Raw genomic sequence first — 16,416 nt, 5'->3', positions numbered from 1 at the left:
ATCGGTCTCCCCTGAGATAGCTGGTTACCAGGCTCGCCCCTGCAGCTCCTTCCAGTGTTTTGGGCTGGATTCGAAGGGATTCTGTCGGCACCCCAGCACATCCATTTGTTAACGTACAACCGTAGGCAAGTTTTAAAAATCTCTCTGAGCTTCAATTTCCATTTCTTTAAAAGGTGAATAATAATTATTTTGCACAAGTTATTAGTATAGCATGTATTCAACAAGTTATTGAATGCCTGCTTTGACTAGGCACTGTGTTAGGTACTGGGGATTCCCTGCCCCCCAGTCCCCGTGTTATTTTGTATTAGTTCCAAGTGTACAGCAGAATGACTTGACAGTCATACATTTAACCGTGTTCCCCCTGATATTTCCAGTACCCTCCTGGCACCACACATAGTTATTGTAATATTGACTATATTGCCTGTGCTCTACTTTACATCCCCATGACGATTTTGTAACTACCGATTTGTACTTCTTAATCCCTTCACCTCTTTCACCCAGTCTCCCAACCCCTCCCTCCTCTAGCAACCACCAGCCAGTCTCTGTGTCTATGAATCTGTTTCAACTTTGTTTATTTTGTCCTTTAGATTCCACATATAAGTGAACTCATGGTATTTATCTTTCTCTGACTGACTCAGTTCACTTACTATAACACCCTCTAGGTCCATCCATGCTGTCGCAAACAGTAAAAATTTAGTCTTTTTTTATGTGTGCTGGGGATTTTCAGAGGTGAATGGAAAAAAAAAAAAAAAAGATCCTAGCATTATGCAACTTACAAGCCAGAGGGTAGGCATGTATTTATGATATAATAATGCAAATAAGTGTATGATTATAAACCATGTAGCATGGACCCAGTAGAAAGAGGCCATGTAGCTTGGAGGACTAAGGGGGGGGAGGAGCAGTCAGCAAAGGGTTCTCTGAGGAACTGAATTTGGAGCTGAGCTCTAAAGAAGGATTAGGCATTAACCAGACAAAAACCAGATAAAAGTTTGTCCCAGGCTTTTTCGATCTGGAGACTTTCTTGTTAGAGTCTGAAAAAGGGCCAGTTTAGCTGTAGTCCAGAGAGTAAGTAAAAACATGGTGGGAGGTGAGATTGGAGAGGTCCGCAGGGGCCAGAGCATGCAGGTCTTACACAAGGAGTTTAAGAATATTGGTTTTTAGCCTGACCGGCGTGGCTCCGTGGTTGAGCGTCGACCTATGAACCAGGAGGTCATGGTTTGATTCCTGGTCAGGGCACATGCCCTGGTTTCAGGCTTGATCCCAAGTGGGGAGCATGCAGGAGGCAGCCTATCAGTGATTCTCTCTCATCATTGATGTTTCTATCTCTCTCTCCCTCTCCCTTCTTCTCTGAAATAAATAAAAATATATTTTAAAGAATTTAAAAAGGAATGTTGGTCTTTAGCACAAGAACAGTGTGATACCATGAACGTGCTCACAGGACTGTCATGTCAACATTTGCCGTGTGAAAACATCACTCTGGAGAAGGAATTGGAGAATGAGTTGTATATGGAGAATGAATTATAAGGTAGCAGGACTCAAACACTGGACTATTGGAAAGTCCTATATCATTTAATATCCTGAACAAGCTGCCGTAAGAGAAAGACCCCAATAATGCAATAGCTTAAAGAAGACAAGAGTCTATTTCTGTCTATGATGGCGGAATGATTGCTGGTGGGCTGCCTCTCTTCTGTGAGGTCTTCAGAGAACCAGTTTTTCTCAATCTTGTTGACCATCCTGTGTCCCGAAGCTATTGTTTGCATTTTTGTGGTCACAGTGGGGCCATCTCCATGGGGTCACTGTGGGGTCAACCCATGAGTAGGGGGAGAAACAGAGAGCATGTGTGACCATTTATGCAACCGTGTAGGATTGACACGCATCACTCCTGCTAACATCAGTTCACAGCAGCCTAGTCACATGGCCACACAGAGGAGCTGGGAAAGGTCTGTAAGGAGGCTGCCTTGTCCGGATGTAGTAATGAAACGTAGAGGCCTCTGGTGCTAAAGAGAAGATGTAGAAAACGGATAAGGAGCGACGATTATTTGTCTACACCTGGGGCAACATGAAGAAGCTTCCCTTAAACAGGAGAAACGTATCAGTTATAACTGTAGGAGGGAAGGAGAAATTTGGAGCAATTAGAGGTTTGGCAGCAAACAAGTAATTAAATAACATGAATAAAATTTATGACATAGTAGAGTCACATAGTAGAAGCTGAATAAAGGATGACTATTGGTGGTGATAATATCAGCAATATTACTAATAATATGATGATAATTCCCATTTAACCAATGTGAATTCTTATTAAGTTATTGGATCTAGAAGTTGAAATCTTTTATAATGAGTGAATGAATATTAAAATGTCTTTGGTAAGCTTAAGAATATTTCTCTCACTTACCTACTTTTTTAGTTTTTTGTTTGTTAATCCTCACCTGAGGATATTTTTTCTATTGCTTTTTAGAGAGAGTGGAGGGAGGGGGAGAGAGAGAGAGAGAGAGAAACATCCATGTGTCTGACTGGTTGCCTCTGCACGCATGGATGAGCCTGCAACCAAGGTACGTTCCCTTGATCAGAATCGAACCGGGGACCCTTCAAGTCGGAGGGCCGACACTCTTAACTACTGAGCAATACTGAGCAAAATGGGCTAGGGCTCCATTGTCAGTTTTGAGTTCTCACTCTTCCCTCCTCTCCTCTTTGCTTCCCAGCTGGCGGAGGTCTACGGCCCGGTGTTCACTGTGTACTTGGGCACGCGGCCCACGGTGGTGCTGTACGGGTATGCTGCGGTGAAGGAAGCCCTGATCGACCGGGGCGAGGAGTTTGCTGGCAGAGGCAGCTTCCCAGTGATAGACTACCTCTCCCGGGGATTAGGTATGCTTCCCGGTGGGGATTGGGTATGCTTTTGGGTGGGGGTTAGGTATGCTTCCGGGTGAGGGTTAGGTATGCTTCCGGGTGAGGGTTAGGTATGCTTCCGGGTGGGGATTTGGTATGCTTTCGGGTGGGGGTTAGGTATGCTTCCCGGTGGGGATTGGGTATGCTTCCCGGTGGGGATTGGGTATGCTTCCGGGTGGGGGTTAGGTATGCTTCCGGGTGGGGATTGGGTATTATTCCCTGTGGGGGGTTAGGTATGCTTCCGGGTGGGGGGTTAGGTAGGCTTCCGGGTGGGGGTTAGGTATGCTTCCCGGTGGGGATTGGGTATGCTTCCCGGTGGGGATTGGGTATGCTTCCGGGTGGGGGTTAGGTATGCTTCCGGGTGGGGATTGGGTATTATTCCCTGTGGGGGGTTAGGTATGCTTCCGGGTGGGGGGTTAGGTAGGCTTCCGGGTGGGGGTTAGGTATGCTTCCCGGTGGGGATTGGGTATGCTTCCCGGTGGGGATTGGGTATGCTTCCGGGTGGGGGTTAGGTATGCTTCCGGGTGGGGATTGGGTATTATTCCCTGTGGGGGGTTAGGTATGCTTCCGGGTGGGGGGTTAGGTAGGCTTCCGGGTGGGGAATGTGTGAAGATTTGCAAGTTGCCAAGATTCCAAATAGGCAAAGGAACTGGGAAACTTTAAGCATGTGTAGAAATGTACGGAAATATCATGATTCCAACATTTTCTGTAAAGGACAATTAATCCATATTTTAAGTGATGAAGGCGACACAATGTCTCCATAAAACGATAATTTCAATGAAAACCAACTCACCACAATGTTCTATTTGTGACTAAGCCATGTTCGGTTTAAATTACGGCCTGCTAAGAATGAGAAGAGAGGGAAGAAATTGACTAAATTATTTTATTCACCAAATATTTTGCTTTCTGTCCTGAGTCATAGTTGCCAAGAGATTATTTTAGAAAACGTGTATAGTATGCATGGAACCAACATAAATTTGGAATACTTCCAACCTTACCTTTAATCTCCTCATCTAAAAAGGATAAGAAATATTTGAATTCAATAGGAACAAAGCATAAAGCACAAATATGCTCTAAAAAGATTATGGAGAAACACATAGAAAGGGTTGGAATTGATATTACAAAAAGCTTTTCAATTTAAGGACTTGAACTATCATCCATTTGTTTTTGGATCTGGACTTAGAGCTGCCCATTCCTCAGGAGGGTCACTGGGTTCCGGCAAAGAGATAAGGCCTGAATGGGGTTTTCCCCTCCTCCGAATTGTTCTCCAAGATCTTCTTGGACAAGTTTCCTACGAGCGTTATTTTTCCTCCCTGGTCCTGTCTTGACTCTGGAAGTCTAATGTTGAAGTTCCTTGGTGTTAGACACATTTCATGGAAGGTATTTGACAAAGAGAGGGAAAATGTTAAAGTGCAAAGGCCTATGGCTGCGTCCCTTATCTGAGGAATAGATTTTCATGAGCTTCCTCCCAATGCATCAGAGTTGTCTCTCCTTCCAGGAATTGGCTCCATTTTCACTCACCATGCACAGGAGTTGGCCCTGAACATTTAATTGATTACTTGGGCTCACCATGATTTATTAGCTGTATGGTTTATAAGCGTTTTGCCTCCATGATCTTCAGCCTTCTTATCAGTTAAATGGGGACAAAAACTGAGTTACTGCGAAGTTTGGAGGAGTTCATGGATGAAGAAGAGTTTAGTAAGATGTCAGCCAAGAGTCTTGATAGTGAGCGTCTACCAGTGATGGGCAACCTTTTGAGCTTGGTGTGTCAAACTTCGCCAAAAAACTGAGCATAACTCGGGTAGTGTGTCACTTTGAGGAAAAAACATTATTTCGCAAATATTTCATCCTCGGCATGCGGCCGCCTCAGCAGCCGCATGTCATCAGAAATGGCTATGCGTGTCAGTGCTGACACGCGTGTCATAGGTTCACCATCACTGGTCTAGGCTGTGGCAGGCGAACAGGGCGCAGTGGGAATTTCAGATATTTACATTTCTGCTTTTTAAAAAAATATATATATATATATATTTTATTGATTTTTTACAGAGAGGAAGGGAGAGGGATAGAGAGTTAGAAACATTGATGGGAGAGAAGCATCAATCAGCTGCCTCCTGCACACCCCCCACTGGGGATGTGCCCGCAACCAAGGTACATGCCCTTGACCGGAATCGAACCTGGGACCCTTCAGTCCCCAGGCCGATGCTCTATCCACTGAGCCAAACTGGCTAGGGCTACATTTCTGCTTAAGTGACATGATCATTTTTTGAGATGAAGACTGTCAGCTAGGATTCATGAAAATGGGAGTTATCCTTTTTTATTTACTTTTTGTCCCGATAGGAATTGTTTTCAGCAACGGAGAAAGCTGGAAGCACACCCGGCGTTTCTCCCTCACGGTTTTGCGGAACATGGGGATGGGCAAGAAGACCATTGAAGACAGAATTCAAGAGGAAGCCTTGTGTCTGGTGGAAGCTTTAAGGAAAACCAACGGTGTGTATTTGTGAAATTGACAGGAGTAGTTTGGGTGATGCCGTTACAGGTAGCCTGCAGAGATGGGTGGCTCAGGTACGGCAGAAGCTCACGTTTTGCTCACGTACCAGCAGGAAGAGGGAAGAGGTTGGCTTTTTCAGGCTCTTCGGGTCCCAGGTCGACAGGGGCTTAGATAGCTTCCCCGTTTGGCTTCCAGTGTCACCAGGATTCATCCCTCTTGTGCGAGTGGAAGGAGCAGAGAACAAGGAAAAGAGCCAACGGTGTTCTGGACGAGCCAGGCCTAGCCCGGTACACAAAGCTTCTCTTCCATGAGCTAGTTCCAGGGCTACTAGTACACCCACCTCTGAGAACTGGAAATATGGCTGGCTATGGGCCCCGGAAGAAGAGGAGAACCCGGATTTTGCCAATCAGCTAGTAGTTTAGCCACAATAACTTGAAAAGCTAGGTAATTTCTCTAGTAGCTTCTTGAGAAACCTTGCAAATATTTCATGATATATGTGTATCAAGTCGTTATGCTATGCACATTAAACATACAGTGCTGAATGTCAGTTATATCTCAGTGAAACAAAAAAAAAAGCACTGGTGGTTCAGGGGTAGAATTTATGTCCAAACCTTGCAACACACATGCCTCATGGCTCACGCAGGAGTGTAGTTGGGAAGGGAGGGTTTCTGGGGAGGGGCGGTGGCTCCTAAGCAGACCCCAGAATGGCCTGACAGAGGAGGGCAAGGACACTGGGGTGAGGTTTCTATGGTGGTTAGGGGGCGAGGGGGTGGGGTTCCCCGTGCCCACCAGGGCTTGTGTGGTTAAACACCCTCCTTGTGCCAAAGAAAGGAACACCTGAGCTTTTAAAAATCAGTTTGTCCAGATGTGAGCAGAGGAAGAAAAGGTAAGGCTTAAAGCTGTCAGCAGCCCTAACTGGTTTGGCTCAGTGGATAGAGTGTCGGCCTGCGGACTCCAGGGTCCCAGGTTCAATTCCGGTCAACAGCATGTACCTTGGTTGCGGGCGCATCCCCAGTGGGGGCTGTGCAGGAGGCAGCTGATCAATGCTTCTAGCTCTCTATTCCCCTCCCTTCCTCTCTCTAAAAAATCAATAAAATACATTTAAAAAGAAGCTATCAGCAGCCCAATACCAAAGAATGGAGTCATATTCTTTATTACATATAGAAAGCCTGTTTGCTATACTATAACATCATGTTTCAAATACCAGACTGTAACTCCCAATTTCTCTCATAAATCATCTCTTCTACAGGAAAAGCACACCCGGCTTTTTTAGCCGTGTTTTGTAAAGTAAGATTTCAAGGGTCCCCTGTCCTTTGATTTCCTCACTAGGTAGCTCAGTTTCTTATGGGTATCAGGAAGCATCACACTGAAGGCGAACTCTTACACCTTCGAAGACATTTTTGCCACAGAAAGAATGAGCTCTTACTATTTGCGACAGCATGGGTGACCTAGAGGGTGTCATGCTGAGTGAAGTAAGTCAGTCAGAGAAAGACAAATACCATTGGATTTCACTTACATGTGCAATCTAAAGAACCATGTAAGTGAGTAAACGAAAGAGAAACAGGCTCATCGACACAGAACAGACCGATGGCTGCCAGAGGGGTGGAGGTTGGGAGAGTGAGTGAGAAAGGTGAAGGGATTGAGAAGTACAGATCGGAAGTTACAAAATAGTCATGGGGATGTAAAGTACAGCTTAGGGAATGTAGTCAATAATATTGTAATAAATAAATCTAAAAGATTTTTAAAAGATCTTGTGAATTACCTTGTGGCTCTTATTTGGCGAATGCTGTAAATAGAAGAATACGTGAGGGAAATTAATAAACCGGACTGGATTAGACAGTTATGTTTGGGGAAACAATACACTTTATTTTAGGCATGCTGCATTTATGGTGAGGGTGGCAGGTCCAGGTAGTTCCTATACTTAACCTTTGGAGTCCACCTTTCTCGGTTATTTCACACGGTCAGCTTAAGATGCCGATGAACATTCTGCTCTAACTTTGAACTCCTGTTGTTTTCAGCGTCTCCCTGCGACCCCTCTCTCCTCCTGGGCTGTGCTCCCTGCAACGTGATCTGCTCCGTCATCTTCCAGAGCCGCTTTGAGTACAGCGATAAGAAGTTGCTGACCTTGCTACACTATTTTCAAGAAAACTTCAGGATTGTAAGCACCTCCTGGATACAGGTAAACTCAAGGTTTTCTTTAAATGAGAAATAATTTTCTGACTAATCTATTGCTTATGCCTACCCCCATCCCTTTGCCCTATTTCAAAATGGCTGAAGTGATGTTTATTAGACTATCATTTGTAAGCGATTAGTGAGTTATCAAATCAACTCAGTGTGTTAAAATTAAATTTAAAACATGAAACATCGCAATAGAAAGAAAAATATTATATTAAACTGCACCAAAGGATAAGATATTTTTTCTATAGATGAAGAGGGTAATGGTGTAAAATGTATGTATTTCTTGCTATAGGACACTGTCAGAAAATATCAGTAACCTCTGATATATAATCATTAACAACTAAAATTTTGTGTGGATCATAAGGTTTTTCAATGTTTCACCTGGGAAGGACCCTGGAGAACAAAGAGTCAACTCCTCATTTTTTTGGAACAGGAAACTATCACCCACAGATATGAAGCATAGTCTCAAAGTAGCCTAACCAAGACAAAGAATGAGCTAGACCTAGAATCCAGACTTCTTGATTCTCTACTGAGTTTGATACAAGCTACCAGCCTGAATAAATTGTTCCAGTGTTCACCAGCGATATTAGGTAATGAAAGTTCCAGTTAAAGCAGAGTCAGTAAACTCTAGGATTGGGAATGGCCAAGTATGTTCTAGTGCAGGATGCACGCCTTATTCATCTCCACCTACTCAGCATATAGCAAAGTGCCTGGTACACAATAGAGGCCAATAAAAGTTTGGTGAGTAAATTAATGAATTATTCTTTACTCTTTCAGCTCTACAATGCTTTCCCCTACTTAATACATTATCTCCCAGGAAATCATAATGAACTCTTTACGAACTTTACTGAACAGAAAAAATTCATTTTGGAGCAAATAAAAGAACACCAGGAGTCCCTGGACTTCAATAACCCTCGAGACTTTATTGACTACTTCATGATTAAAATGGAAAAGGTATCAATGACCCTGATTTGCAACTTCATCTTCTGTGGGTGATGTGGCTCGGATTAGTTCTGATCTTCTCAGTGAAATTGGGATATTCAATCAAAAGCTTCTTCCTAGGGATGTATTAATTGCTTGTGCAACCTCTTACTTGTGCAAACCATATTGGGTGTCTTGAGATAGTCCCAAATTCTCCCTAAAAATGACTTACATGATTAAAGCTGGATCTTTATTTGGAACAGGTTGAAATACGTGCACACATACACACATTCACACACACACACACACACACACGCAAAGAAGCACACACATTCAAGAATAATGATAAACAGCATATATCATTCATAAAATAAGTTCCATGAATGCAAGATGTAACATGTGAGGGAACACAGGGATGGGTAGGCATCTCGCAAGGCTTACCTTGGGAACGATACTAGGAAATCTTCCCAGATTAGTTTTAGAGGAAACTCTGGCTCAGATGAACAGAGATGACAAAAAATAGGTCCAGATGATCAAGTGAGTGGAGTTCTCAAAGAGGTTACTGAGGAACTGTCACTGTGTAACGACCGGCGACATTGGGAATGGTGATGCTGTAGGGGGCAGGCGGTTCTGGAGCTTGAATGTGAAATTTAAACGATGAAATAGACAATAAATGCTAGAACTGACGGGGAGTGGCCATAATGACTTGATAAAAATTATGTTTGAAGGAACTGAATGGCTCTCGTGGGTGAGAAGGTGAAGAATCAGAAAGGACTTATTGAAAGTTTACAGCTCTGATTTTATTTAAACTGTTTGAAGGAATCCTAACAACTTATCTGACTTTACCTTTAGCTATTATACTCTCTAACGTCTGGCTTAATTGGTCAAATAAGCAAATAATGATGTTATATGGTATCTCAAAGGCTCTTTAATTTATCAAGTAATTCTAATACATCATTCCTAGGAAAAGCACAATAAACAGTCTGTGTTTACCATGGACAACTTGATCACTACTATATGGGATATGTTTAGTGCGGGGACGGAAACAACGACCACCACCCTGGAATATGGACTCCTGCTCCTGCTGAAGCACCCAGAGGTCGCAGGTATGCTCTCAGATGTTGGGCTGGATAAAAATCTCAGGTAGAGCCCTAACCCGGTTTGGCTCGGTGGATAGAGCGTCGGCCTGCGGACTCAAGGGTCCCGAGTTCGATTCCAGTCAAGGGCACATGCCCAAGTTGTGGGCTCAATCCCCAGTTGGGCACTTGCAGGAGGCAGCCAATCCATGATTCTCTCTCATCACGGATGTTTCTATCTCTCTCTCCCTCTTCCTTCCTCTCTGAAATCAATAAAAAAATATTTAAAAAAAATTTCAGGTAGAAACAGTGGGCAGGCAACATCCAAATGAGGACTATCCCACTCCTCATCTGCCTACACAATGTACAAGAAAATTTCCATCACTGACACATCTTCCTATCATTGGATGAATTACATTCAAATTAGATTATTACAAAAGGAGAAAAAAATATTTATTTTAAATATGTGTTTATTGATTTTAGAGAGAGGAAGGGAGAGGTATAGAGAGAGAGAAATGTCAATGATGAGAGAGACACATTGATTGGCTGCTACTGGGGATTGAGCCTGCAACCTGGACATGTGCCTTGACCAGGAATTGAACCATGACCTCTTGGTTCATGGGTCGACTCTCAACCACTGAGCCACCCCAGTTGTTTCAGAAAAATCTATTTAAAAAGCAGCAGAGATTTGAAGGGCAGAGGTCACGGTCCTTCCTTCACTAGTGGAGTGTCCTCGATTTGTGTCAGACCAGCTCTTCATCTGTTTAAGGGAGACGGAAATACTTCGTAACATTCGGTCTTTCCCACAAAGGAAAAGTTAACAAGCATTTGTTTTTAATTAATGAATAGTCTTACTTAAGCTCTATATTATTAACATGATACCCTTTGTAGATAAAGGAAAAATATAATTCATTAACAACTACTTTCAGTAATCTTATTCAATTTCTAGGATTGTAGGCTTGGGAATGAGAAAGACCACATAATACCTGGATGTCCTTAAGAAATATATTGACTTTTCTGGACCTGTTTCCTCATTTTTAAGATACACAAACTAATAACCCAACACATAGTACTGTTTTTGAGAAATTTATAAAATAATATAATAAATAGTGCAGCATGCCTGTCAAATTTTGCATGCTAAATAAATGTTAAATTACTTTTTGTTCCTATATGCAGAGCCAACTAAACATCTTATTTAATTGCTCTATTTATTAAGCATTTACTTCACTGGCTAGTTCTTACCCCCTTGGAAGTTACGGATTTAATAAAACAAAAGCTTCACACACAAAGACTAAACTATGTGGTTTGTAGTGAGCCTCAAGATCTCAGACCCCTGAGTCTATCAAACAAAAATACACAAAGTAGAGAATCAGAGTTGAGAAATGAATTTCATGGTACAGTTGGGTTTTACATGTACGTATACTGAAGTCTCTCCTGAGATTCCAATTTGTCAGGAGACTGAAATTCTGTTTATTTTTTTTCCCTTGAGGAGGTAGTAGCCATGTGTACTTTTCCCTTCTCCCCATCTCCCACCACAATGTAACCAAAATCAAGAAGATCATTTTCAAAGTCTTTTCATCTCACATAAATTCTGATTCCTACCTCGCCAGCTAAAGTCCAGGAAGAGATTGACCGTGTGGTGGGCAGAGAGCGGAGCCCTTGCATGCAGGACAGGAGCCGCATGCCCTACACGGATGCCGTGATCCACGAGATCCAGAGATACATTGACCTCGTCCCCAACAACCTGCCCCACGTGGTGAACCAGGACATTAAGTTCAGAGAATACTTCATTCCGAAGGTGAGAGATGTTTCATCTACACTCCTCCATCGGAACCTCAGCTTCCCACCCTCACTGTGGTTAGAAGCACAGGCTGCCTAACTGCCTACAGGCATTGCACATTCCTGGCTCAGGCTCCTCACCCTCCGATGACACGCTCCCTTCCTTCTAGTTGGTTGACACTATTGTATAAATGTAATCCTGCTTATGTTCCCACAGGATTTTCAGGACATTCTGCCTGTCCCTTAGCCCAGGCTGCTGTCCACTTACTGCTTTCCGGTGAATGTTTTATTACTCTGACCACTGAGCCAGTATCCTACACTCCCCCTGCCTCCTCAACTGTCTGTTTCACTTAGTGGTCAAAATTTTCATGAAAAAAAAAAAAAAAAAAAAGGCAACAATTCAATTAAAGAGCATAGTGGTAGGAGGGGATTCGTACCAGTTTTTCATTCTGATTGGGAAATAAAGGGTTTTCAAGAATGTGGCCAGGCAGGTAGTTTTGAGGAAGACCTCATACTTGGTTTCAAAGAGGATGGGCTGGATTTCCAGTGACACCGGCACTTTTAGACGAGAGTGCAACCAATTTCTGGAGAACAGTGCTCTCCAGGGAGCGGCCTTGGTTTCCTGAAAAGCAAGTGCAGGTGTCGGGCTCCAAACGGAAGAGGATGGCCTTGGAGTCCATGAACTGGCATCATACAACTGAAGACTTGCTAGCCTCGGTCATTTATTTGTACTGTGACATGAAGTCAATAAATCCTCCTTTTATGCCTCAATCTCCTCATCTATAAATCAAAAGGAGTAGACAAGGGACTTTTTTCCAAGCTCCGTAACCTTCTTTATAATCCAGTTTATCTGTTTCTTTTTATATCAGGGCACAGCCATATTCACATCCCTGACTTCTGTCCTGCATGATGACAAAGAGTTTCCCAACCCAGGCCAGTTTGATCCCGGCCACTTCCTAGATGAAAGTGGCAACTTTAAGAAGAGCGACTACTTCATGCCCTTTTCAGCAGGCAAGCAAGCTTCATTTTTTTTCTCTATATCCAGGGGTCAAATGAGACGGGGAAGGGCTGGGGACTATGCTGGGCTGGACAAATTGTCATTTGCATGAGGCCAGAGGCACCACTCCCAAAGTCCAGGTTATTTCTCTTTGGATTGAAAGAGAGGCTCCTCACTGAGTTCTGTCCCATAACCCACCACTGAGATGCCTAAGAGCTCCTCCTAGAAGTTCAATTCCACAAGACTTTCCTCCCCTTCCCTGGGAAGCCAGTTCATTCAATACACTTTACTAGGACCCTATACGTAGCAGACTCATTTCAGATCCTAGGATTAAATGTGAATAAGAAGCAGACCCTCTCTCTACGAAAGAGGAAGCCAAATTAATAGGCAGTGAGACCCCGGGGGGCAATGGTCTTTGAGGGGCTGTTGTGGGAGCCCAGGGGGCAGGGGCAGAGGGCAGAGTAGTTGGGAGGTAAGGGAAAGTTTCTTGCAGGAAGCATTTGAGTATCTTTCTTTAATTTGTCAGGGTCCTGGGGAAAAAATAGGTGGCATACTCAAAAGGTCAACTAAAGAAAGTTGAATGAAAAGACTGTTTCAGAGGCGAAGGAGGGTTGAGGGAAGTGACGAAGTGTATGAAGGTTCTGAGGGGCGAGCACCAGCAGAAAGACATTCCCATCCGAGGATGGAAGGAATGAGGGAAGGAGGCGGTTACTGGAACCCAAATAGATTTTTTTGTTGTTGTTAATCCTCACCCGAGGGTATTTTTTCATTATTTTTAGAGAGAGTGGAAGAGATGGGGAGAGACAGAGAGAAACATCAATGTGAGAGATACATCGATTGGTTCCTCCCACATGCGATCAGGGCCAGGGATTGAGCCTGCAACCCAGGTACATGCTCTTGATCAGAATCAAGCCCAGAGCCCTTCAGTCCGCAGGCTGACGCTCTATCCACTGAGCAAAACCAGCTAGGGCTAGATCTTTAGCAGAGACAGGATGCCTCAACTGGAGATGCATCGATAGGGGGAGGAGAACAGCCACTGGCTAACCTGTGGCCTGGCAGGGTGGGGTTGAGGAAATGAATACTCTGGCTGTTGCAATACCTAGTCCTCTGAGTTTATTCAGAATCCAGAAGGAACTAACTTCAGGGTGTATGCAGTCCATAAAAATCGGCTTCCTCAACACAGAGCAAGCATAAAAGAGAAACGCACACAGAATGGACCAAGGGGCAGGAGAAACCGAGAATATTCAGCACACTCCAATGGAGGAACAGCGGGAAGAGTAGGGGCGAAGGGCCTTTCCTATAGAAGTCACTGAAACAGAGGCAAAAATTGGAGATTGGCTCCTGATTAGATATCTAAGAAAATTACTTGGTCTCATGGCAGCAAATTATGTGCAATTCCCAGAGATGATCCCAAAGCAAGACACCGCTATCCTCCTCCTCATCTTTCTTCCTGTATAATGCACCTGCTGGAGATTTCTATTCACATCTCAGGGCTTGCAGGCTTGCTTTTGTCCTGACACTGTGGGTACCATTACAAGATCTAAGGCCTTACCTTAAGAGCGTATGTTCCAGTCTGTGAGACAGATGAATAATTAGAATTTCGTGTGAAGTGTGCTGTATTAGAAGCATTAGTGAGGGTTGAGAAAAACATACATGAGGGAGTGAATTACATACCCTGAGCATGTCACAGAAGTTTGCATAGGATAAATGACCTCTGAGCTGGGTCCAGAAAGAAGTGGAGAATATCAGCCGACTGAGCAGAGGGGAAGGCTGTTCCGTTTGGAGGAATGACTGGAATCTGAGATAACACCTGAGGTTGCCAGTTAACACCTGCGTTGCCAGTCTCTTTGGGAATTAGTGAATGGTAGTGCTTGTGGCTAGTTGTGATGTTTCTTTTTATACTTGGCAATGGTAAGCTCTTGAAATTTTGTAAAGCAGGGACATGACAAGGTTAAGATTATCCTTTAGAATCCAGGGAGGAGACACAAACCTATTGTTGAGTCTTGGGTTGGAGGTAGATGGAAAAGTACAGTGTGTGTCTTATGTCAAGGTGAGTGTGTGTGTGTGTGTGTGTGTGTGTGTGTGTGTGTGTGTTTAGAAAGATGTCATTGACAGGTCTCAGCAAAGCCAATCCAACATGGGTGCACAGGAAAGATCTTTTCATGTAGCATGCACACAAAACATGTGCTGAGAAAATGAAGAAAACCAGGTTTCAATGTAGATAGGAGAAGCCATGGGTTAATTCGGCTTTTATTAATATATTTATGTTCGTATTCGTCCCATCTTTTTAAAGCTTCTTTGTGTACTAACTCAGAAATAGAATGAAATGCGTATTTAATTTATGTGTCATTTTTAGGAAAAAGAGTTTGTGTTGGAGAAGGCCTGGCCCGCATGGAGTTGTTTTTACTACTGACCCACATTTTGCAGCATTTCACCTTGAAACCTCTGGTTGATCCGAAGGACATTGACACCAGCCCACTTGTCAGTGGGTTCGGCTCTGTACCACCCTCCTATGAGCTTTGTTTCGTTCCCGTCTGAGGAAGGGGCAGGTTGCAGAACAAGACTCTCGCCTCATCTGAACAAGCCAGACGCTCTCTGTTTGGTGTGTTAGCCGTTATCCACCTCTTTTGTAACAGGAGGAATGGCATTCCCGAGCTCTGTCTCTTCTAATTTTCCCATCCTTTAAATAATAAAACGATAGCCCTAACTGGTTTGGTTCAGTGGATAGAGGGTCGGCCTGCGGACCAAAGGGTCCCGGGTTCGATTCCAGTCAAGGGCACGAACCTCGGTTGCAGGCTCCTCCCCGGCCCAGGCCCTGGTTGGGGCTCGTGCAGGAGGCAACCAATTGACATGTTTCTCTCACATCAATGTTTCTGTCTTTCCCTCTCTCTTCCACTCTCCCTAAAAATCAGTGGAGAAATATCCTCAGGTGAGGATTAACAAAACAAAACAAAACAAAAGAAATAAAACTATAAAGCCTCTACTGTGAGACAAAAGAGAAAGTCTTTAGACCTTGAGCTCTGCAAAAAAATTTCAGAAATGGGCCACAAAAAATACTAATTATACAAGATCGATAAATAGGTCTTTAGTTAAATTAGTATTTAAACTCCTATCTATTCATCAAAAGATACTGTTTAAGATACTCAAAAGGCAAGGTACAGACTGGGAGAAATATTTCCAATGAATATATCCACAAAAGGACTTATATCCAGATTTCATAAAGAACTAAAAACAACACAAAGACATCCAAGTATTTTTTAAATGGGCAAAATGTTTGAATAGTCACTTCACAGAAGAGGATTTTCATGTGGTCAATAAACATGAGAAAAAGTCCTCAACTTTATTAGTTGTGGGGGGAATAAAAATTAAAACCACACTGAATTACTCATGTGTACCTACCATCTGCTAACATACATGTTCCAGGTGAGCAAGGATCTTTGTTTTGCTCACTAACAAATATCAATCGGCTGGAGTAGTGCCTGGCACATATTGGCTCAGTAAATATTTGATAAAATTAATGACTACTTGAATGAATGAAGAATGAATGAGTGAATTTCTCTTTGAAGGTGGATTTGAACATGTCTGTTAAAATGTAAATGCAAATACCTGTCTTTCAAGCAATTCCACTTCTTATGCATTTATTTCATGGATATTCTTGAATGTGTCCCTTAATCGTACGGATGTGGACATTCATTTCATGATTATTCATGATAGATTTGAAAAAAATTAAAGTGCTACTGGAGGTGGTAAGTACATTGTGGTGCACCTTTACAATATGCAATAGGTAAAAACAATCTTCACAGTGACATAATTTTGAAGTATTTATGATGTGGTCGACTCTATTCTCATATGAAAACAACACATTCAGTCCTTATAATTCAGGGAAATTGGTACAGTTTAATCCACCCCCATTTAACCGATATGGACACTGAGGCACAAACATGTTTACTAACAAGCCCCAAATCACAGACTTTTGTAAAACCAAGTCTAAAGAAACACAATATCTCTCAGCTGGTCCTTCTCCATCTGGGTTCCAGTGCCTGTGTGGGTACCAGAACCCAGCGTTTGACAGTATGCTCTGGCTCAGTGGTCGG

The 16,416-nt window shown here is 43.2% G+C and overlaps 1 protein-coding gene across 1 annotated transcript; it reads left to right on the top strand.

The window, feature by feature from the left end:
• Nucleotides 1-2,528: 2,528 nt before the first annotated feature.
• LOC103288420 (cytochrome P450 2C31-like) lies at nucleotides 2,529-15,193 on the top strand. Its single transcript, XM_054729368.1, has 9 exons — nucleotides 2,529-2,549; nucleotides 2,643-2,862; nucleotides 5,221-5,370; nucleotides 7,390-7,550; nucleotides 8,327-8,503; nucleotides 9,435-9,576; nucleotides 11,157-11,344; nucleotides 12,195-12,336; nucleotides 14,679-15,193. The coding sequence occupies exons 1-9, from the start codon at nucleotides 2,529-2,531 to the stop codon at nucleotides 14,858-14,860; spliced, it is 1,383 nt and encodes a 460-aa protein (XP_054585343.1). The 3' UTR covers nucleotides 14,861-15,193.
• Nucleotides 15,194-16,416: the final 1,223 nt, after the last annotated feature.

This window comes from Eptesicus fuscus, chromosome 17, assembly GCF_027574615.1.
Source record: "Eptesicus fuscus isolate TK198812 chromosome 17, DD_ASM_mEF_20220401, whole genome shotgun sequence".
NCBI classification, from domain to species: Eukaryota; Metazoa; Chordata; class Mammalia; order Chiroptera; family Vespertilionidae; genus Eptesicus; species Eptesicus fuscus.
This window is presented reverse-complemented; position numbering and strand designations above follow the sequence as displayed.